The sequence below is a fragment of the Eretmochelys imbricata genome, chromosome 5 (genome assembly GCF_965152235.1).
Source record: "Eretmochelys imbricata isolate rEreImb1 chromosome 5, rEreImb1.hap1, whole genome shotgun sequence".
NCBI lineage: Eukaryota > Metazoa > Chordata > Testudines > Cheloniidae > Eretmochelys > Eretmochelys imbricata.
The window spans coordinates 134,348-159,334 of record NC_135576.1 but is presented as its reverse complement, the minus strand read 5'-3'; the positions used below and the strand labels follow the sequence as shown (position 1 = coordinate 159,334).

The window sequence follows — 24,987 nt, the reverse complement described above, 5'->3', positions numbered from 1 at the left end:
TGGTACCTTCTTTGCATTTTGTCAAATCTACAGTGAAAGTGTTCTGAAAATGAACATGTGCTGGGTCATCATCTGAGACTCCTATAACATGAAATATATGGCAGAATGTGGGTAAAACAGAGCAGGAGACATACTATTCTCCCCCAAGGAGTTCAGTCAAAATTTAATTAACACATTATTTTTTTAAAAAACCATCATCAGCATGGAAGCATGTCCTCTGGAATGGTGGCCAAATCTGGCAAGTAAATACCTTGTAATGCCGGCTACAAAAGTGCCATGCGAACGCCTGTTCTCACTTTCAGGTGACATTGTAAATAAGAAGAGGGAAGCAATATCTCCTGTAAATATAAACAAACTTGTTTGTCTTAGCGATTGGCTGAACAAGAAGTAGGACTGAGTAGACTTGTAGGCACTAAAGTTTTACATTGTTTTGTTTTTGAGTGCAATTATATAACAAAAAAAATCTGCATTTGTAAGTTGCATTTTCACAAAAAAGAGATTGTATTACAATACTTGTATGAGATGAATTGAAAAATACTATTTCTTTTATCATTTTTACAGTGCAAATATTTGTAATAAAATAATATAAAGTGAGCACTGTACACTTTGTATTCTGTGTTATAATTTAAATCAATATATTTGAAAATGTAGACAAACACCCAAAAATGTAATAAATTTCATTTGGTAGTCTACTGTTTAACAGTGTGATTAAAACTGCAATTAATCTTTTTTTAATCGCAATTAATTTTTTGAGTTAATTGCGGGAATTAACTGCGATATATAATGTCTTCTGCAGTTTCCACAGTATGCATCCGATGAAGTGAGCCGTAGCTCACGAAAGCTCATGCTCAAATAAATTGGTTAGTCTCTAAGGTGCCACAAGTATTCCTTTTCTTTTTGCGAATACAGACTAACACGGCTGTTACTCTGAAACCTGCGATTAATTGACAGCCCTAATATTAATTAACATTAGATACAGGTTGGAAATCAGGAAAAGCTCCCCTAGAGTAAGATGCAAAAGGGGATATGGCCTTCATGGAAGAAACAGTGTCTCCAGGGAAATGGAAGCCCCATTGCTTCTCTTTGAAAATTAACACTAGTGAATGTATAATAGGGGACAATCCTGCACTGGCCCCAGGGAGGTGGGCTATTTGATCTAGGGCAAGAGGGTGAAGAAATGGCTGATTCTTGGAATTGATATAACTTGTCCAGCTTTCCAGCCATAATGAAAATGACAAAGTGGCCAAGGTCACATTTCCTTTACAGACACCACACAGCCCTTGATACTGAAAAGATAAACATTAGCCTTTAGCTGAAAGGTGCCCATTAATCATGTGTTGCCACTTGGAGAGAGGAGCATCTGACTACAAGCAGCTTTTACAAAGAACAGGTCATGCCAGGTCTTGGGGCTGAGGTGGGCATTACCTGTGCAGGAGAAATGAAAAGACTGCCTCCTTTATTTCAGACCTAAACAAGACCTCCAAGTAGCCAGACCCTGGGAGACACTTCCACCATCTACAGGATAGCCTTTGAGGGATGCTTCCACTACCATGAGTATGTGTTACTCCTGGGGGAATGCTGCGCTACTGCGTGCATGCGTAATTAATGAGCCACACATTTTTATTTTTTTGCACAGAAAAAAGCTTCTGCTGAAATGTTGCTGCAGTTCTGCCTTTTGCTCACGACAGGACACTTAGGGTTGCCGTGCCTGTCAGGCCAGGTCAGAAGATGGGACTAAGGGGAGACAGATAGCGTGGGATGTGGTGGGGGTCAGACAGGGGCTCATAAGGTCTAGTGGGGGAGGACAGACTGGGAAAGGGGCTGAATGGGAGTGGAGGTGCAGGGCCACATGGTGATGGGGGAGGGGGTGCAGAGCTACAGAGGGTGGCTGAGTGGGTGTACAGAGACACATGGGGACAGGGGGAAGGGGGATAGGGGAGTGGCTGGGTGGGCATACAGAGACACATGGTGATGGGGGAGGGGGTATAGAGCCACATGGGAACAGGGGGGTGGCTGGGTGGAGGCCCAGACACACATCCAGACAGGGGAAGAGGGTACAGGAACACATAGGGACAGGGGGAGGGGTGCAGGGCCACATGGGGATAGGGGCAGTGGGTGTATGAGTGTGGGTGGAGGGACACATGTGGACAGGGGGTGCAAGGACACATGGGGGTGCAGGAACACATGGGAACAGGGGAAGATATGCCTGACGAGAAAGGCTAGAAGTCAGCCAGGGTCTGCATTGGGGAAGCTCCCTAACAATCCCTCCCTGACCCCCCAAAAAATTTGTTCCATACTTTCCCCACCCATACCCAACAACCCTCCAAGTTCACACCCAGGCTCCTTCCCAGCAATTTACTTCCCTGTCCCTCAACTCCTCCATTGCCTCTGACACCCCCAAGCCTTTGCACTGCTTCTGAGGGGTGTGGGAAATACGGTTCTGTACGGTCATTTAAATGAATTATTACTCAGAGTTCTGTATTAATATGCCTAGTAAGGAATTTATTTGACAAAAAACATTTCCTGAATCTTTGTTGTTATCTGTATTGTTACAGAGATACTTGTTGACAGGTATTTTGAAATAAATGATCAAAAATAATTGAAACTGGTGTGATTATATTGTGTTATTTTGACAAATAAAATATGCAGAATTTTGCAGCATTTTAAAATATTGTGCACAGAATTTTTAATTTTTTATTGCAGAATTCCCTCAGGAGTAATGTGTCGGGGGTGGATTTGCTTTTATCCTCCCCCACCAATAAACTGGGGCCTAACTGCTCAGCAGGTTCTATAGTTTGCTGACAGATTTAGTCATGGCTCCCAGATCATGAGAGGGAAGCCTGCTTACCTAGCAGCACTGATGCTGTAGCCTCCACAAAACCCTTCTGGAACTGTAGGCCCTGGCAGAGCAGGAGTGAGACGGTGCACTAAGGGCAGCACAAGCTTGGCTGCTGCACTTATGTTTTTGCCATGGGAGGGCTGGGATAATACTTTGCATCTGGGTAGCTGTGATCAGTGTGGTGCGCAAACATTCAGTTACTCAGTCTAAGACAAAAAGAAAAGGAGGACTTGTGGCACCTTAGAGACTAACAAATTTATTTGAGCATAAGCTCAGTCTCTCAGGTGCCACAAATACTCCTTTCCTTTTTGCGGATACAGACTAACACGGCTGCTACTCTGAAATCAGTCTAAGACAGACACCTTGGGCTGGAGGAACAGTGAAGGGGATGCAAGTGAAGGGGACACGGTCCAATATTAAGCAGATGTCTGTGTCCCAGGCACAGTCTCCTGGCCAGTGCACAGCTCTTACAGCAGTGTTTGTTTACTGGATTCTAATCTGATTGATTCTTTCCCCTAAGCACAGTCCATGAACTCAGGGATCATTGGTGACACTACCCACCGGGCACCCACGGCAACAGGGGGACTGACCTTTGAACAGCACACTCAGTAGTGGGGTGACACTGTTGATGAAGAGACCCCGGATATTTGCTGGCAAAGTGTCTCTGTTCTTCTCTAGGAAGCCACTGGAAGCATACTGAACCTGGGGAGAGAAGCAGAACAAGGGAAGCAATTTGCCAACCCTACCCAAGCACAGTGGAACCCAAAGTGTAGGGTGACCAGATGTCTCAATTTTTGGGTCTTTTTCTTATGTAGGCTCCTATTACCCCCCACCCCCGTCCAAATTTTTCACACTTGCTGTCTGGTCACCCTACCAAAGTGTATGGCACCAAGAGCCACGCTGGCAGCACGCAAAAGTCCAGGACAGATAAAAATCAATGATTTTTTTTAAAACATGAATTTTTTAATATTTACGTTGGATTTTTTTTTAATTGTTATTTAAATTATAGTAAGTTTTTCTTTTTAAAAATTACCTGTTTAGAATAAACTCTGAATTTAATACAAAATATGTTAAGGCCTAAACTTATTATAATTTAGTTGTAAATATAGAAGATGTTTTCATAAGAGAAGTTTATGTATCCAAAATATTTAAGGTGGCTTTGTTTAATACAAATAAATTTCATAAGATGTTTGGTATTTAAATTCCAGCTCCCACAGATGCAGCTTGACATAAATCATGAGCAAAAAGTAAATTATCTAGTAAATAAGCAACATCTCATTCACTATTTTCTAACATACTAAAATGTACAATTAATAAGAATCTGAAAATATTAAGCATTATAATTGCTTAAATAAACAGTGTATTCTCTTAAGTAGCAAAAATATGTACCAAGTCTAGAGTAAAGGCTCTATTTAGTTGCAAATCAACAAATTTTAATGGTTATATCAGCAAATGAGAATTAATTTTTCTTTAGAAAGTAACTGAAGTACAAATAAAAAAGCTGATTGAAATTGATGAATCAAATAGAACAGTGGGTCTCAAACTGTGGGCTATGACCCCAAAGTGGGTCGTGACTCCATTTTGATGGGGTCGCCAGGGAAGAAAGTCCCACGGGGGGCCCAGAGTCCCAGCTGGGGGCCCCACAGGTGGCAGGGGACCCAGAGCCCCAGTCATGAGCTCCCAGACGGTGATGCTGAAGGTAGGGGGGTTGCAATTTTCTCTAGTGGGGAGGTCACGATTTTATTTTAAGTCCAAATGGGGTCACTAGCACAAAAATTTTGAAAAACACTAAAATAGAGGCTTTCCACTTGGTGATTTAAATCACCTCACTTAAAATAAATTCATCTCGCAAGAGTCCAACACAACAACCATTTTGCATTTACATTTGTATGAATTTTGTATCCTCTTCCCATGGATGCATTTTGACTGAACACCAGAAATGAAATACAAATTATAATACCCAGACACTACAATGATACTATTAATTTAGGCTTAAATAGAGACTGGGAGTGGCTAAGTCATTATGCAAGGTAGCCTATTTCCTCTTGTTTTTTCCTACCCCCCCCCCCCCAGATGTTCTGGTTTAACTTGGTTTTAAACTTGGAGAGCGGTCAGTTTGGATGAGCTATTACCAGCAGGAGAGTGAGTCTGTGTGTGTATGGGGGTGGGTTTTTGGAGGGGGGTGAGGGAGTGAGAGAACCTGGATTTGTGCAGGAAATGGCCTAACTTCATTATCATGCACATTGTGTAAAGAGTTGTCACTTTGGATGGGCTATCACCAGCAGGAGAGTGAATTTGTGTGGGGGGGTGGAGGGTGAGAAAACCTGGATTTGTGCTGGAAATGGCCTAACCTGTTGCTCACTTTAGATAAGCTATTACCAGCAGGACAGTGGGGTGGGAGGAGGTATTGTTTCATATTCTCTGTGTATATATAAAGTCTGCTGCAGTTTCCACGGTATGCATCTGATGAAGTGAGCTGTAGCTCACGAAAGCTCATGCTCAAATAAATTGGTTAGTCTCTAAGGTGCCACAAGGACTCCTTTTCTTTTTGCGAATACAGACTAACACGGCTGTTACTCTGAAACTACAATGATGATGCACGGCTGGCAGAATAACCCAAAGATATTTATTTTTTCTTGCTTTGCCTTCCTTTCTCATTTTATTCCATTTTCTTTCTATCATAGAATCATAGAATATCAGGGTTGGAAGGGACCCCTGAAGGTCATCTAGTCCAACCCCCTGCTCGAAGCAGGACCAATTCCCAGTTAAATCATCCCAGCCAGGGCTTTGTCAAGCCTGACCTTAAAAACTTCCAAGGAAGGAGATTCCACCACCTCCCTAGGCAACGCATTCCAGTGTTTCACCACCCTCTTAGTGAAAAAGTTTTTCCTAATATCCAATCTAAACCTCCCCCACTGCAACTTGAGGCCATTACTCCTCGTTCTGTCATCTGCTACCATTGAGAACAGTCTAGAGCCATCCTCTTTGGAACCCCCTTTCAGGTAGTTGAAAGCAGCTATCAAATCCCCCCTCATTCTTCTCTTCTGCAGGCTAAACAATCCCAGCTCCCTCAGCCTCTCCTCATAAGTCATGTGTTCTAGACCCCTAATCATTTTTGTTGCCCTTCGCTGGACTCTCTCCAATTTATCCACATCCTTCTTGTAGTGTGGGGCCCAAAACTGGACACAGTACTCCAGATGAGGCCTCACCAATGTCGAATAGAGGGGGACGATCACGTCCCTCGATCTGCTCGCTATGCCCCTATGTATACATCCCAAAATGCCATTGGCCTTCTTGGCAACAAGGGCACACTGCTGACTCATATCCAGCTTCTCGTCCACTGTCACCCCTAGGTCCTTTTCCGCAGAACTGCTGCCTAGCCATTCGGTCCCTAGTCTGTAGCGGTGCATTGGATTCTTCCGTCCTAAGTGCAGGACCCTGCACTTATCCTTATTGAACCTCATCAGATTTCTTTTGGCCCAATCCTCCAATTTGTCTAGGTCCTTCTGTATCCTATCCCTCCCCTCCAGCGTATCTACCACTCCTCCCAGTTTAGTATCGTCCGCAAATTTGCTGAGAGTGCAATCCACACCATCCTCCAGATCATTTATGAAGATATTGAACAAAACCGGCCCCAGGACCGACCCCTGGGGCACTCCACTTGACACCGGCTGCCAACTAGACATGGAGCCATTGATCACTACCCGTTGAGCCCGACAATCTAGCCAGCTTTCTACCCACCCTATAGTGCATTCATCCAGCCCATACTTCCTTAACTTGCTGACAAGAATACTGTGGGAGACCGTGTCAAAAGCTTTGCTAAAGTCAAGAAACAATACATCCACTGCTTTCCCTTCATCCACAGAACCAGTAATCTCATGATAAAAGGCGATTAGATTAGTCAGGCATGACCTTCCCTTGGTGAATCCATGCTGGCTGTTCCTGATCACTTTCCTCTCATGCAAGTACTTCAAGATTGATTCTTTGAGGACCTGCTCCATGATTTTTCCAGGGACTGAGGTGAGGCTGACTGGCCTGTAGTTCCCAGGATCCTCCTTCTTCCCTTTTTTAAAGATTGGCACTACATTAGCCTTTTTCCAGTCATAGAATCATAGAATCATAGAATATCAGGGTTGGAAGGGACCCCTGAAGGTCATCTAGTCCAACCCCCTGCTCGAAGCAGGACCAATTCCCAGTTAAATCATCATCATCATCAGTCATCCGGGACTTCCCCGGTTCGCCACGAGTTTTCAAAGATAATGGCCAATGGCTCTGCAATCACAGCCGCCAATTCCTTCAGCACTCTCGGATGCAACTCGTCCGGCCCCATGGACTTGTGCACGTCCAGCTTTTCTAAATAGTCCCTAACCACCTCTATCTCCACAGAGGGCTGGCCATCTCTTCCCCATTTTTATCTGCAACTTCCTTTCTCTCCCCCTCGTTCCATTAGGTTGTTATCCTTTCCACTGTGCTCTCTTCCCTCCATTCTCCCACTCCCCTCATTTCCTACCTTCAGCCTCCCATTCTCTCTTTTCCTTTAACTAGATGTTAAGTATTTTAATAATGAATGTCTTAGAGGGTAACCCCCTGAACAAATACTGAATCAAAGTATTAAATCACAGAACATTAGTAACCTGAACTGTGTCTTCCCTTGTTACAAAATTCACTTCCTTGTAAATGAGCTGTTTAATAAATTATGGCCAAGATTATCGATCCAGAAGAAGTATATGTTCATCTGTCCTAAATTAGGCTCCTCAGTCTATATTTAAGCGTTGAAATAAATGGCCCAATTTTCAAAATGCTAAGCACCTAGCTGCTCCCACTGGGTTTGTTAATGTTTGGTAATACAGCAGTGATTCTGGTATTCCGGGCTCCTGGACATAAGGCCACTAGGTTTCTCCACCAATGCCCTACAAAGAATGCAGAGTATATCTTAGAAGGAAATCAGCAAAGCAATAGCTTGAGACAGGAGCTCACATACAGCAGAACCCCAATTATCCAATCTAATTGGGACCGGGTCCAGATCGAATAATGAAAAATTCAGATAATCCGGAGAATGGGCAAAGAGCTTTCTATCCATTATTTAAGATGTGGAGTTGCTTTTAAACTATCTGACCCCTCCCAGAGAAGCATTAAAACACACACTCCTTTTTTATTTTCAGTGTACCTGAACAGCTACTTCCAGTAAAGAGTACCAGTTTTTAAAAATGCAGAATAATCATTTTAAGTTGCAACAAAAGCAACACTATTATTTTGCAGTTGCTTGAGTTTATCATTTCTGCTCTTTACTAGAAGTAACAGTTCATGTATGCTATCCTGTGTGTGCGCTGGTTGTTTGGTTAATACGAAGAGCTGGATAACGAAGGCTCGGATAAATGGGGTTCTGTTATACCATGGTGATGGGTACATTGCAAATACTGAGAAAATCCACAGTTTCCAGGGGAAGCCCCACCTTCCCCAGGGACTATGTGCCCTCTGTGACAAAGTTCCTCCTCTACCTTGGTGGGTCTTGCGCTTATTGGCGGATTTGCTCACCTTGGAGATCTGCGGCAGCCCTCAGTTTCACCGTTTTCGTGAACCCACAGTCCAGGTCAACTTCTCCTGTGTCTGACCAGGAGTTGGGAGGCTTGGGGGGAAACCGGGCCTGCCCTCTACTCTGGGTTCCAGCCCAGGGCCCTGTGGAATGCAGCTGTCTAGAGAGCCTCCTGGAACAGCTGTGCGACAGCTACAACTCATTGGGATACTTCCCCATGGCCTCCTCCCAACACCTTCTTTATCCTCACCATAGGACCTTCCTCCTGGTGTCTGATAATGCTTGTACTCCTCAGTCCTCCAACAGTACGCATTCTCACTCTCAGCTCCTAGTGCCTCTTGCTCCCAGCTCCTTACACACACACTACAAACTGAAGCGAGCTCCTTTTTAAACCCAGGTGCCCTGATTAGCCTGCCTTAATTGATTCTAGCAGCTTCTTGATTGGCTGTAGGTGTTCTAATCAGCCTGTCTGCCTTAATTGTTTCCAGAAAGTTCCTGATTGGTTTGGAACCTTCCCTGTTACCTTACCCAGGGAAAAGGGATCTACTTAACCTGGGGCTAACATATCTGCCTTCTATCACTCTCCTGTAGCCATCTGGCCCAACCCCGTCACACCTCCCACAGATTCATAGATTCTAAAGCCAGAAGGGACCACTGTGATCATCTAGTCTGATCTGTGTAGCAGAGGACATGGAACTCCCCCAAAATAATTCCTAGAGCAGATCTTTTAGAAAATCATCCAATCTTGATTTAAAAATTGTCAGTGATGGAAAATCCACCACAACCCTTGGTAAATTGTTCCAGTGATTAATTACTCTTACTGTTAAAAATTCATGCCTCATTTCCAGTCTGAATTTGTCTAACTTCAACTTCCAGCCACTAGATCATCTTACACCTTTCTCTGCTAGACTGAAGATCTCATTATTAAATATTTGTTCCCCAAGTGGGTATTTAGACTCTAATCAAGTCACACCCTAATCTTCTCTTTGTTAAGCTAAATAGATTGAGTTCCTTGAGTCTATCACTATAAGGCAGGGTTTCTAAATCCTTTAATCATTCTCATGGCTCTTTTCTGAATCCTCTCCAATTTATCCACATCCTTCTTGAATTATGGGAACCAGAACTGGACACAGGATTCCAGCAGCCATCACACCAGTGCCAAAGACAGAAGTAAAATAACCTGAGATTCTCTTGTTCATGCATCCCAGGATCACACTAGCTCTTTTGGCCACAGCGTCACATTAGGAGTTTGCATTCAACTGATTATCCACCATTTCTCTCAAATCTTTTTCAAAGTCACTGCTTCCCAGTACACAGGATATGGGACTCTAAGGCCTTGTCTACACTACAAAGTTTTGTCAGCAAAAGCTGCCTTTTGCTGACAAAACAGGGGTGGTGTACACACTACAAAGCTACTTTCGGTGAAAAAACTCTGCTGTTTTACTGACAAAATAAAACCACCTCATCAAGAGGCATAAGGTATCTCTGCTGCCCTGCAGGCATGCGTCCCTCCCTTTTCAAAGCTCCGGGAAGTAACAGCTGTGCTTCATTTTGGGGAACAAAGAGCAAATCATTAACGTGGAATGCTCTTGTTCTGCCCTGCACTAGGAACACAGCTGCAGACAGACTGCTGCTGTGGGGAGCTGAGGTCAGGGGTTGTGGGGGGACAGGACACAGGACACACACTGCTGTGCTGCTTTGACATTCCTCAGCATGTAGAGCTCACAGAGCTTCTCAGGATTCTGCTCCTGGCAGCTGAGGAGGCTGTGGGAGAACTCAAGACGGAATCACGGAACCATAGGCAGGCAGGCAAAGCAGACTGCTTCCGGAGAGACTGCTGTGCCGAGCAGAGCTGGGGGCTGCCTCAGGATAGGTCGGTCAGCCTGCTGTCTCTCCCACCACATGTACACCACTCTTCTCTTACTCCCCCCACACACTTCAGTTGAAATAGCAGCTGACAGTTTACTAGGATGCCTCTGAAACGATGGGATTGAGAAAGTTACTCACCTTGTGCAGTAACGACGGTTCTTCGAGATGTGTGTCCCTGTGGGTGCGCCACTCTAGGTGCTTGTAGAGCAGTATCCCCCTAGGGATGGCAGGGGTTTGGAGTTACGTATAAGTGTGTGATGAGAGCACTGTGAGGCCAACGATAGAAACTGAGATAAGGCCTTGGATGATAGCGTAATGCTTTGCAAAAGTGTGCTCCAATGTCCAGGTTGCAGCTCTACAAACATCTATTAAGGGGACATTGTTCAAGAATGCGATTGATGTTGCCATGGCTTGTGTTGAGTGGGATCTGATGCCCACAGGGCATTCTTTGTTCTGTAGGTGGTAGCAAGTTTGAATACCGGAAGAGACTCATTTGGAGAGTCTCTAGGTCGATACTGTAGAACCTTTGGAGCGTTCTGCTGTAGAGACGAAGTCTTGGTGACTTGTGAAACGGTTTAGTTCTGTCCAAGTTGAAGGCTACAGCCCATCTGACATCTAGCGTGTGTAACGTTGCTTCTTGAGAATCCTTATGTGGCTTGGGATAGAAGGCAGGTAAGTGTATGGCTTGGTTAATATGAAAATGTGTAGTCACTTTGGGCAAGAATTTTGGGTGAGGACGTAACATGATTTTGTCTTTGGTAAATACAGTGTACGGTGGTACAGCCATCAACACTCCTATTTTGTTGACATGTCTTGCAGACATGATGGTCGCATTCCTAGTGGCATTCATTGACATATGTAAGAGCGAGCAGATTGCTAGAGGTTCAAAGGGTGGTCTTGTGAGACATTTGAGCACAAGATTGAGATCCCATGGTGGCATAGGTTGGCATACTTCTGGGTGCATGTTCTGTATATCTGCAAGAAAGCATTGTGTAATCGGGTGAGCGAATATTGAAGCCCCTTCTATCGCTCATGGAGGCAGTGATGGCAGCCAGGTGTACTTTAACAGAACTTACAGCTAACCCCATTTCCTTCAGTTCTAGTAGGTAGTCTAAGATCATAGCTAGAGGCGCCTTGGTCGCGTCCAGCTGTTTTTGCTGGCACCAAAGGGAGAATCTTCTCCACTTGTGGTGGTAAGTATTCCTAGTGGTGAGGTGACGGCTATTTAGTAATACCTGTTTTACTTTCTCCGAGCAGTTCAATTCTCCATGTTGGAACCACACAGGAGCCACCTTTGAGATAGAGCTTTGCTGAGTCTGGATGGGGCATCAGGCCCTTGTTCTGGGACAGGAGGTCCATCTATAAGGGCAGCGATTGTGGGGCACAGACTGCTAGGCATGACAGGTACGGAAACCAAGTCTGTCTGGGCCATGTGGGGACAATGAGAATGATGTATGCTCTGTTGATTCGTATCTTGCGGATGACCCATGGGATCATTGGTATCAGCAGGAAGACATACATGAGTGACGCATTCCACAGGATGAGGAAGGCATCCCCTAACAATCCCGGTGCCAGGCTGGCCCTGGAGTAAAAGAGTGGACATTTGTAGTTTGTCGCTGAGGCGAACAGGTCGATCACTGGGTGGCCCCATTTTTGGAATATCGTGCTGAGAACTCTGACATGAATTTCCCACTCATGTTCCTGTGAGAAGTGCCTGCTGAAGTTGTCGGCAGTAGTGTTTTGGCATCCTGGTAGGTATGACGCTGTGATGTTTATATTGTTGCGGATGCACAAGTTCCACAAGTTTCATGGCTTCTATGCATAGCGAGTGAGACCTGGCTCCCCCTTGGCAATTGATGTAAAACATGCATGCCATATTGTCAGTGACAATAGAGATTGAAGTCTGCCATATAAGTGGGAGGAAGTGGTGGCATGCATTGTGTACCCACGTGGAGTTAAGGGACATCGATATGTAGTGAGGTTTCCGTCGCAGACCACTTGCCTTTACATTGTGGTGACCCAAGTGTGCGCCCGGACCTATCAGGGAGGCATCTGTTGTAATAGTCACAGACGGGGGGGTCTTGTTGAAAGGGAATCCCTGAGCATACATTGCCTGGTTGTGTCCACCATTGTAGGGAAAGGATAACCCTTGGTGGTAGTGTCACACATCTGTTGAGAGAGTGTTTGCTGGGTGCACAGACTATGCTTAACCAGTGCTGCAGACAGCGCAAATGGAGTCTGGTATACTTTACTATGAAAGTCGTAGCTGCCCTATGTCCCAGAATCTGAAGGCAGGTCCTCACTGAAGCTTGTGGGCTGATGGTCACTGTGGAAACAAGATTGGTCAATGTCGTGAACCTGAGGTTTGGTAATATTGCCTTAGCTTGTATGGAGTCTAAGTCGGCTCCAATAAAGCCCAAGCACTGAGCTGGTTCCAGGGAGGATTTCTTTTAGTTTATCTATCGACCTAGCTGGTGAGACAGGTCTATTGTGGCTTTCTTCCGGCAACTCGCAGAAGTTACTAGATCGCAGGCCCTGGTTCTCATGGGACACTTCAATCACCCTGATATCTGCTGGGAGAGCAATACAGCGGTGCACAGGCAATCCAGGAAGTTTTTGGAAAGTGTAGGGGACAATTTCCTGGTGCAAGTGCTGGAAGAACCAACTAGGGGCAGAGCTCTTCTTGACCTGCTGCTCACAAACCGGGAAGAATTAATAGGGGAAGCAAAAGTGGATGGGAACCTGGGAGGCAGTGACCATGAAATGGTCGAGTTCAGGATCCTGACACATGGAAGAAAGGAGAGCAGCAGAATACAGACCCTGGACTTCAGAAAAACAGACTTTGACTCCCTCAGGGAACTGATGGGCAAGATCCCCTGGGAGAATAACATGAGGGGGAAAGGAGTCCAGGAGAGCTGGCTGTATTTTAAAGAATCCTTATTGAAGTTACAGAGACAAACCATCCCGATGTGTCGAAAGAATAATAAATATTGCAGGCGACCAGCTTGGCTTAATATTGAAATCCTTGCTGCTCTTAAATACAAAAAAGAAGCTTACAAGAAGCGGAAGATTGGACAAATGACCAGGGATGAGTATAAAAATATTGCTCGGGCCTGCAGGAGTGAAATTAGGAAGGCCAAATCACACCTGGAGTTGCAGCTAGCAAGAGATGTTAAGAGTAACAAGAAGGGTTTCTTCAGGTATGTTAGCAACAAGAAGAAAGTCAAGGAAAGTGTGGGCCCCTTACTGAATGAGGGAGGCAACCTAGTGACAGAGGATGTGGAAAAAGCTAAAGTACTCAATGCTTTTTTTGCCTCTGTCTTCACGAACAAGGTCAGCTCCCAGACTGCTGCACTGGGCAGCACAGCATGGGGAGGTGGTGACCAGCCCTCTGTGGAGAAAGAAGTGGTTCGGGACTATTTAGAAAAGCTGGACGAGCACAAGTCCATGGGGCCTGATCCGTTGCATCCGAGAGTGCTAAAGGAGTTGGCGGATATGATTGCTGAGCCATTGGCCATTATCTTTGAAAACTCATGGGGATCGGGGGAAGTCCCGGACGACTGGAAAAAGGCTAATGTAGTGTCCATCTTTAAAAAAGGGAAGAAGGAGTATCCTGGGAACTACAGGCCAGTCAGCCTCACCTCAGTCCCTGGAAAAATCATGGAGCAGGTCCTCAAGGAATCAATTCTGAACCACTTAGAGGAGAGGAAAGTGATCAGGAACAGTCAGCATGGATTCACCAAGGGCAAGTCATGCCTGACTAATCTAATTGCCTTCTATGATGAGAAAACTGGCTCTGTGGATGAAGAGAAAGCAGTGGACGTATTGTTCCTTGACTTTAGCAAAGCTTTTGACACCATCTCCCACAGTATTCTTGTCAGCAAGTTAAAGAAGTATGGGCTGGATGAATGGACTATAAGGTGGATAGAAAGCTGGCTAGATTGTCGGGCTCAACGGCTCCATGTCTAGTTGGCAGCCGGTATCAAGTGGAGTGCCCCAGGGGTCGGTCCTGGGGCCGGTTTTGTTCAATATCTTCATAAATGATCTGGAGGATGGTGTGGATTACACCCTCAGCAAGTTTGCAGATGACACTAAACTGGGAGGAGTGGTAGATATGCTGTAGGGTAGGGATAGGATAGGATACAGAGGGACCTAGAAAAATTGGAGGATTGGGCCAAAAGAAATCTGATGAGGTTCAACAAGGACAAATGCAGAGTCCTGCACTTAGGACGGAAGAATCCCATGCACCGCTACAGACTAGGGACCGAATGGCTAGGCAGCAGTCCTGCAGAAAAGGACCTAGGGGTTACAGTGGACGAGAAGTTGAATATGAGTCAACAGTGTTCCCTTGTTGCCAAGAAGGCCAATGGCATTTTGGGATGTATATGTAGGGGCATTGCCAGCAGATCGAGGGACGTGATCGTTCCCCTCTATTCGACATTGGTGAGGCCTCATCTGGAGTACTGTGTCCAGTTTTGGGCCCTACACTACAAGAAGGATGTGGAAAATTGGAAAGAGTCCAGCGGAGGGCAACAAAAATGATTAGGGGACTGGAACACATGACTTATGAGGAGAGGCTGAGGGAACTGGGGATATTTAGTCTTCAGAAGAGAAGAATGAGGGGGGATTTGATAGCTGCTTTCAACTACCTGAAATGGGGTTCCAAAGAGGGTGGCTCTATACTGTTCTCAGTGGTAGCAGATGACAGAACAAGGAGTAATGGCCTCAAGTTACATTGGGGGAGATTTAGGTTGGATATTAGGAAAAACTTTTTCACTAGGAGGGTGGTGAAACACTGGAATGTGATAACCACCATTGATCCGTGGTTACCGCAGCCCAGGAACAGTAAAATGGGCATAGGCAGTGACCAAAGTTGTGGGATGGGGTATTTGTTTGCGGTAGAGGTGTGGAGAGGTCATGCATACCCTCTACCAATACTTCAGAATTGTGGCTTAGATGTAGATGGACGGTTGGACGAGGCCTGGTCCTGCGGAGCTTGTAGTCTCTGAGCTCGTTGTTTGCGTCTGTTCTCAGCAAAGTATCGTGGTTGTTGACGGTTAAACAAGGCGTCTCATGGCCTCTGGTGTGGTGTAAAGTGTGGACATTTGTCAGGCGGTGGGTGTATGCCTAGTATACTCTGCGTCGCTCCGGAGTCCTTCACTGTATGAAGGACATCGTCTGTTTGAGACGAGAATAGTTTATCCCTATCGAAGTGGAGGTCCTCCACTTTTAGCTGTAGTTCTTTCGGAATTCCTGAAGCTGGCAACCATGATGCTCTTCTCATAACCACAGTTGTTGCAGTTGTTCGGGCAGCTGTGTCCACTACATCCATTGAGGCTTGTGGCGCTGTGCGGGCTATTAACTGACCCTCATTGACAATGGCATCGAGTTGAGGACGTTTATGCTTGGGGAGGTCCTCCACGAGCGCTTGTATTTTACTATAGTTAGAGTAGTCGTAATTTGCTAGTAGAGCAGAATAGTTGGCAAGTCTAAGCAGAAGGTGGCTGACGAGTAAACTTTCCGCCCAAAGAGGTCCAGTCTCTTGTGTTCTTTATCTTGTGGCGTGGAGCAGAAATGAGGCTATTTACTGCGCTGATTGGCAGCCTCTACTACCAGAGAACAGGCTTGAGGGTGTGAAAACAAAAATTCCATGCCTTTGGCTGGAACAAAGTATTTCCTGTCAGCCCTTTTGTTGATGGGTGGTGCAGATGCTGGTGTTTGCCATATTACCTCCGCAGGCTCCATTATAGCCTCATCCATGGGGAGGACGACCTTGGTCGATGATGCCACCTGTAAGATTAACAATTTATGTTGTTTCTTCTGCACCTCATGTAAGGCAATTTCTTGGCTGTTTGCTACTCTTTTGAAGAGTTCTTGGAACTGTTTCAGGTCATCTGGTGTCGTAGGGGTAGATGGCGTCACAGCTTCGTTTGGTGTGAAAGATGAGTGTAGGGCAGGTGGTGAATCATCCAGGTCTGACTGTGATAGTATCTCTTCCTCTTCTATTTCTGTCTCAGGGGGGTCAGAGGTTTCTCTGTCTGGTAATGATGGGTGTACTCTGAATCCTCTTCTGGTTCGGGAAGGGGGATCAGAATACAAGTTCTGGTATGTGGCCCAAGGACACTGTCAAGGTTTCTTCCTCACTCTGAACTCTAGGATACAGATGTGGGGACCTGCATGAAAGACCCCCCTAAGCTTATTCTTACCAGCTAAGGTTAAAAACGTCCCCAAGGTACAAATTTGCCTTGTCCTTGAACCCTATGCTGCCACTACCAAGCGTGTTAAACAAAGAACAGGGAAAGAGCCCACTTGGAGACGTCTTCCCACAAAATCATAGAATCATAGAATATCAGGGTTGGAAGGGACCTCAGGAGGTCATCTAGTCTAACCCCCTGCTCAAAGCAGGACCAATCCCCAATTAAATCATCCCAGCCAGGGCTTTCTCAAGCCTGACCTTAAAAACTTCTAAGGAAGGAGATTCCACCACCTCCCTAGGTAACGCATTCCAGTGTTTCACCACCCTCCTAGGGAAAAAGTTTTTCCTAATATCCAACCTAAACCTCCCCCACTGCAACTTGAGACCATTACTCCTTGTCCTGTCATCTTCTACCACTGAGAATAGTCTAGAACCATCCTCTTTGGAACCACCTCTCAGGTAGTTGAAAGCAGCTATCAAATTCCCCCTCATTCTTCTCTTCTGCAGACTAAACAATCCCAGTTCCCTCAGCCTCTCCTCATAAGTCATGTGTTCCAGACCCCTAATCATTTTTGTTGCCCTTCGCTGGACTCTCTCCAATTTATCTACATCCTTCTTGTAGTGTGGGGCCCAAAACTGGAGACAGTATTCCAGATGAGGCCTCACCAATGTCGAATAGAGGGGAACGATCACGTCCCTCGATCTGCTGGCAATGCCCCTACATATACATCCCAAAATGCCATTGGCCTTCTTGGCAACAAGGGCACACTGTTGACTCATATCCAGCTTCTCGTCCACTGTAATCCCTAGGTCCTTTTCCGCAGAACTGCTGCCTAGCCATTCAGTCCCTAGTCTGTAGCGGTGCATTGGATTCTTCCGTCCTAAGTGCAGGACCTTGCACTTATCCTTGTTGAACCTCATCAGATTTCTTTTGGCCCAATCCTCCAATTTGTCTAGGTCCCTCTGTATCCTATCCCTACCTGCCACCGTATCTACCACTCCTCCTAGTTTAGTATCATCCGCAAATTTGCTGAGGGTGCAATCCACACCATCCTCCAGATCATTTATGAAGACATTGAACAAAACCGGCCCCAACACCGACCGTTGGGGCACTCCACTTGATACCGGCTGCCAACTAGACATGGAGCCATTGATCACTACCCGTTGAGCCCGACAATCTAGCCAACTTTCTACCCACCTTATAGTGCATTCATCCAGCCCATACTTCTTTAACTTGCTGACAAGAATACTGTGGGAGACCGTGTCAAAAGCTTTGCTAAAGTCAAGAAACAATACGTCCACTGCTTTCCCTTCATCCACAGAACCAGTAATCTCATCAAGGAAGGTGATTAGATTAGTCAGGCATGACCTTCCCTTGGTGAATCAATATCCCCCCAAGTCCTACACCCCCTTTCCTGGGGAAGGCTTGATAAAAATCCTCATCAATTTGCATAGGTGAACACAGACCCAAACCCTTGGATCTTAAGAACAATGAAAAATCAATCAGGTTCTTAAAAGAAGAATTTTAATTAAAGAAAAGATAAAAGAATCACCTCTGTAAAATCAGGATGGTAAATACCTTACAGATTCAAAACATAGAGAATCCCTCTAGGCAAAACCTTAAGCTACAAAAAGACACAAAAACAGGAATATACATTCCATTCAGCACAGCGTATTTTACCAGCCATTAAACAAAAGGAAATCTAACGCATTTCTAGCTAGATTACTTACTAACTTAACAGAGTTTCTGAGACTGCATTCCTGATCTGTTCCCGGCAAAAGCATCAAACAGACAGACAGACCCTTTGTTTCTCCCCCTCCAGCTTTGAAAGTATCTTGTCTCCTCTTTGGTCATTTTAGTCAGGTGCTTAGCTTCTTAATCCTTTACAGGTGAAAGGGTTTTGCCTCTGGCCAGGAGGGATTTTATAGCACTGTATACAGAAAGGTGGTTACCCTTCCCTTTATATTTATGACAGACCCCCCTTGTGGCCATTACATGGGGTAAGGTGTGTAACAAGGCTGGTTCTGGTGGGACCCAACTGAGAGTGCCAATTCAGGACAAATTGCTTAAAGCAGGGCAGTTACAGCCCAAGGCTGGGGTTTCTATGCCCATCAAGGCAAACCAAACCAGCCAAACAGAGAAGACTTCGGTTTTACAGCACTGGCTAACCACAAGTCACACAAGCAATTCCCTTAGACACTCCAGTTTCCCCGTATCACCACCAGTGCCACTCCTTATGGGGATGAATGGTTAAAAAAAAGGTTCCCTCGATCCCAAAGGGCCAAGCCCCAGACCCAGGTCAATATATAAATCAGACCTTACCCACAAATCACGCTGTTGCCAATCCTTTAGAATCTAAAATCTAAAGGTTTATTCATAAAAGGAAAAAGATAGAGATGGGAGCTAGAATTGGTTAAATGGAATCAATTACATACAGGAATGGCAAAGTTCTTGGTTCGAGCTTGCAGCAGTGATGGAATAAACTGCAGGTTCAAATCAAGTCTCTGGAGAACACCCGCAGCTGGGATGGGTCATTCAGTCCTTGGTTCAAAGCTTCAGCGTAGCAAAGTCCCTCCAGAGGTAAGAAGCAGGATTGAAGACCAGCTGGAGGAGCTGCAGCAGCTTTTTATACTCTCTTGCCATGTGGTCTTTCTTTCTTTGTCCCAAGGACAAGCTGTCCATCACATGGCCTGGAAAACCCTCAGAGTTCTGTCCATCGGCAGGTCCCTGCATACCTTGCTGAGTCACGAGGCATGTCTGCCTTCTCTCATTGGGTCACTTGTATAGCTGATGGTCCTTAATGGGCCATCAAACAGGCTAGTCAGAGCTGACACCAACTTGTCTGGGGTGTCACCCAGAAGCATAGCATAAGTTTGGAATACAGACAGTATAGAGCCAATACTTATATCTTTAAATACAAAATGATACATGCAAACAGATAGCATAATCCTAACCAGCAAACCATAACCTCATCTTAGACACCTTATTTGACCCCCTTTATACAAGATTTGGTGCCACTACAGGACCTTGGTTGCAACAATGTTCTATACGGTCCCAGTTCAAGTCAATAATGTCACAAGGTGGTAATGGGTAAGGCCAGTGCTGTGCATAGCAGGGCTGTGAATGCTTGGAGCGATGAGTCTTAGGCTTCATAGTGTTCCATGTAGGTCTCATCTGTGATGGGGATGAACACTGAGAGAAGCGGTTGTCCTGCACGTCTCCTTCCTCACCACTATGCATGGAGATCAGTGCAGGAGATGAAGGATAGTACCATGCTATGTAGCTCGGGGAGTGTTCGGTTTTGAGCAGTGGTGACTGTGGTGCAGAAGAAACTGCTATGTCAGTATGATGTAGCAGTTGCATTGGTCCCGCCTCGGGGTTGCGGTCGACCATTTGAGCCCTGACCAGTGCCGGATTCAGTTTGTTAGCCGACATCAAGTCTGGAGCTGGTGCCAGTGGTGGCAGCATTGATTGCATTGCCGCTGCCTGTGTTGCATGCCACACTGGGATAGTCAGTGCCATGGAGGAGACTTGACGTCTCAACTCCGGTGCTGCATTTTGGGGCTTGGCAGAGGTCCGCTGACAGATGGTGCTGGAGGAGCCCAGTGCCTTATAAGTGCTCTTTCTGGATGAGTGGAGCACTGAGGGTAAAGACCTTGCTGGAGAAGCTCTCTTTTTGTGAGAGTTCCTTGGAGAGGTCGAGGCTCGCCTCCTGATAGTTTTGGAAGTCGGAACCTTATCGTAGCTTAGGAATCTCGGTTTATGAGACTCCCCGGAGAACGTCTCTTGCAGCGGTTGGAGGGATTTCTCCATCAGAAGCATTTTCAAATGGAGATCCCTATTACGTCTTGCTCTTGACTTCAAATTGCTGCAGTGTATGCATTTCTGGGAGATATGAGTTTATCCCAGACACTGTATGCAGGATGCGTGGCTGTCAGAGACCGGCATCAGTTCATGGCAGGAGTCACATTTTTTAAACCCTGTTGAGCCCAGCATGACTTCAGTTAAGCCTCTCCCCTGCTCAATAAATGAGGGTGGGAGTTAATTGAAGTGGTAAACCGTAGAGCTATTCCTAAACGGACAACTAAGTAAAGAATTTGTTGTTGTTGAAGAAGAAAAACCTGTAAGAGGAACTAACAAAACTATGTAACTATATACAGACTGGTTTCAGAGTAGCAGCCGTGTAGTCTGTATCCGTAAAAAGAAAAGGAGTACTTGTGGCACCTTAGAGACTAACAAATTTATTTGAGCATAAGCTTTCGTGGGCTACAGCTCACTTCATCGGATGTATTCAGTGGAAAATACAGTGGGGTGATTTATATACACAGAGAACATGAAACAATGGGTGTTACCATACAGACTGTAACAAGAGTGATCAGGAAAGGTGAGCTTTTACCAGGAGGAGAGCGGTGGGGGCGGGGGGAAGAGGCGGGGGAACCTTTTGTAGTGATAATCAAGGTGGGCCATTTCCACCACTTTACAAGAACAGTAGGAGGGGAAATAAACAAGGGGAAATAGTTTTACTTTGTGTAATGACACATCCACTCCCAGTCTTTATTCAAGCCTACGTTAATTGTATCCAGTTTGCAAATTAATTCCAATTCAGCAGTCTCTCGTTGGAGTCTGTTTTTGAAGTTTTTTTGTTGAAGAATTGCCACTTTTAGGTCTGTAAGCGAGTGACCAAAGAGATTGAAGTGTTCTCCGACTGGTTTTTTAATGTTATAATTCTTGACATTTGATTTGTGTCCATTTATTCTTTTACGTAGAGACTGTCCAGTTTGGCCAATGTACATGATGGCATATATCACACTGATAGATGTGCAGGTGAACGAGCCTCTGATAGTGTGACTGATGTGATTAGGCCCTATGATGGTGTCTCCTGAATAGATATGTGGACACAGTTGGCAACGGGCTTTGTTGCAAGGATAGGTTCCTGGGTTAGTGTTTCTGTTGTGTGGTTGCTGGTGAGTATTTGCTTCAGGTTGGGGGGCTGTCTGTAAGCAAGGACTGGCCTGTCTCCCAAGATCTGTGAGAGTGATGGGTCATCCTTCAGGATAGGTTGTAGATCCTTGATGATGCGTTGGAGGGGTTTTAGTTGGGGGCTGAAGGTGATGGCTAGTGGCGTTCTGTTATTTTCTTTGTTGGGCCTGTCCTGTAGTAGGTAACTTCTGGGTTCTCTTCTGGCTCTGTCAGTCTGACAGCAGGAGTGTCTGGCTATGTAGACTCCCTCCTTAGGCCCTACGCTACCAGCACTCCCAGCTATCTTTGAGACACCACTGACTTCCTGAGGAAACTACAATCCATCGGTGATCTTCCTGATAACACCATCCTGGCCACTATGGATGTAGAAGCCCTCTACACCAACATTCCACACAAAGATGGACTACAAGCCGTCAGGAACAGTATCCCCAATAATGTCATGGCAAACCTGGTGGCTGAACTTTGTGACTTTGTCCTCACCCATAACTATTTCACATTTGGGGACAATGTATACTTTCCCATCAGTGGCACTGCTATGGGTACCCTCATGGCCCCATAGTATGCCAACATTTTTATGGCTGACTTAGAACAACGCTTCAACAGTTCTTGTCCCCTAATCTACTTGATGAAGATGTCATCAATGTAGCGCAAGTAGATTAGGGGACGAGAACTGAGGAAGCGTTGTTCTAAGTCAGCCATAAAAATGTTGGCATACTGTGGGGCCATGAGGGTACCCATAGCAGTGCCACTGATGTGAAGGTATACATTGTCCCCAAATGTGAAATAGTTATGGGTGAGGACAAAGTCACCCCCTTCCTGCTGGTAATAGCTCACCTTTCCTGATCACTCTTGTTACAGTCTGTATGGTAACACCCATTGTTTCATGTTCTCTGTGTATACAATTCTCCCCACTGTATTTTCCACTGAATGCATCCGATGAAGTGAGCTGTAGCTGACGAAAGCTTATGCTCAAATAAATTTGTTAGTCTCTAAGGTGCCACAAGTGCTCCTTTTCTATATACAGATTAATACTAATGAAACTATGCAACTAAGTATAGATTAATAAGAAGTTCCTATGTAACTTGTAACTCCCCCCCCCTGAATGTATCAAAGAGAGTACTGCCGCGGAGCTCAATCTGCAGCCAAGGTCAGTTGAGAAGGAACTGAGGTGACGGTCGGGGGTGCACGCACTACAGGAGGCGCCAACAGCTGCACGAGACAGCTCCTGTGCACGCCCTTCTCCCGACTGAGTACTGCTGCAAAAAATCTCCGGTGCAGGGATGCACTGACACCTAGAGTGGAGCACCCACAGGGACACCACTCGAAGAAGAACCTGCATCATGTGATGCCGTACCTGTCCCATGAGGCATTGCAAACCGTTCCCAAAGCACCCTGCAGGCAATTGCACAATGGGATAGCTACAGGTGCATTGCTCTTTGTGTCAATGCAAGAGCTGTTAGCAAGGATGCACTCTCCTGACACCAGGAGCTAGTGTGGACACGCAACAGCGGTTTTAAAGTGGCATAACTTTTGCCAACAAAACTTTGTAGTGTAGACAAGGGCTAAGTATGGCCTACATTCTTTGTTCCTAGATGTATACATTTATATTTAGCTATATTAAAACTCATACTGTTTACCTGCCCCCAGTTTACCAAGAGACTGAGATCACCCTGAATCAGTGACCTGTCCTCTTCGTTAATTACTACGCCCCCAATTTTTGTTTCATCTGAAGACTTTATCAGCAATAATTTTATGTTTTCTTCCAGGTCATTGATAACTATGTTAAACAGGATACCTTCTAGAGAGCCCAACCTCACTTAAGAAGTGGCCCCCCAGGAGTACATCTCTCCCACCCATACCCCCATGGGCCCTGGATCACACACCATCTCTTTCACCCACATGAGACAGAGTGCCATTTTGTACCCTAAAAAGTACTTACCTTCCCTGCATAGTGAATGATGCTGAACCCTAGCACACGGCCCCTACATGGCTGGAAGTGTGAGTTCCCCTTGAAGCTGCTGTTCAGTTTATCCACAAAGGTTTTATCAGTCGCCTGCAACACAAGAGATTTCATAGTAAAATCCCACAAAATGAGAAATTAATAGTAATTATTTATACAGCATCTCCATTCCCACCAAGACACTGGGCAGGGATCTACAACTGACTAGAAACACATTTCAATACAATACAAATACAATAAAAGCCACCCTAAAAGCTGAGACAGTGATGAAGAGAATTCTTGTCCATGCAGCAACTCCCTCTACCAACAGCTACTTAGCCTTTCTGCAAATGCCCATACTGTAAATCCACCCACTAGCTTCCCAGATTGGCATCCACCCACATTTGAACAAAGAGATGTGTCGGATTCTCCATCAATTGAAGTCTTTAAATCAAGATTTAATGGATCTTTTAGGAAGAGACTCACACAATCTCAGTCACAGGTTACTGGGCTCAGTGAAGGAGTTACTGGGTGAAATTCTGTGGCCTGTGTTATGCAGCAGGTCCTTTCAGTTTGTCTATTATGTGTTGCACAGAGATGATGCCATATCCCAGGTACAGCTACAATATTCCAAAGTGAAACTATATGAATGGTGGAATCTTCATTCTTAGAGGTTTTTAGGGCCTGGCTTGACAAAGTCCTGGCTGGGTTGATTTTGTTGGGGTTGGTTCTGCTTTGAGCGTGGGGTTGGACTAGATGACCTCCTGAGGTCTCTTCCAACCCTAATCTTCTATGATTCTATGGTCTAATGTTCCTCTCTGACTTACTGATCTTTGAACTCTAAATGGCATAACAAAATAGGCAAAGGCCCTGATTCTGCAAACACTTATACACATATTTAACTTTACACACGAGTGGTCCCATTGAAATCAAGTGGGCTACTTGTGCATATCCGTATGATCAAGATCTAAAGCAAATTTGGGGGAATTAAAAAAAAAATAAAATAAAATAAAAAATCTAATAGGCTTGGTACATTGTGAGGAAGGATAAAAATCTACCAGGTCAGCTGGAGAATACTAAAACTCCTTAAAGTGCTCAGGGTGTAATTCCTTTGGGAAAAAAATGCAAAGAGCAGCAGTAGCCAACATGACTTCACAGGGAGCTAGCTTCAAAGATTTGGGGAATGTAATCGAATAATGCCAAAAGTAAATGGAAATCAGCATAAAAATGTATCACTCTTCAGTAAGGAAATGTTTCACTTGCTGTTACTTCAAGTATCAGGCAAGATGCTATAGGATTATCCGTGAAAATGATATTTCTTTGCATCTGGTTTGTTTACTTTGTACGCTTAGCATCTACACTGATATTTTTTGACATTCTCCACTATCACTCAAGTCCCAGCTCTACTGATAGGTACAGAAATGCTGGGCTGGGACGGCATGCTTCTGTCCCGAGTAAGTAGGTCAGCTGACAATGGGATGCAGAGGTGAGAATGAGTGGACAGCTGGAGTAACACAGGGAACCAGAATTGCCTTGACCATATTGGTATCACCAGGATGACTTTTGCCTTGCCTTGCCTGACCTTTACCAGCACTTTCAGCAGCTGGGGAATTGGAAGAAATGTATATAT

At 45.3% G+C, this 24,987-nt stretch overlaps 1 protein-coding gene across 1 annotated transcript in view; it reads right to left on the bottom strand.

Annotated features, from left to right (window-relative positions):
- Window positions 1-24,987, bottom strand: part of LOC144264756 (myosin-IIIb-like) — a 140,142-nt gene that overhangs the window by 75,988 nt on the left and 39,167 nt on the right. Inside the window, exons 14-15 of the mRNA XM_077816554.1 lie at window positions 23,358-23,471; window positions 3,430-3,541 (exon numbers count right to left, since the gene is read on the bottom strand). Coding sequence (XP_077672680.1) covers window positions 3,430-3,541; window positions 23,358-23,471 — 226 coding nt within the window. The remainder of the gene's footprint in view (window positions 1-3,429; window positions 3,542-23,357; window positions 23,472-24,987) is intronic.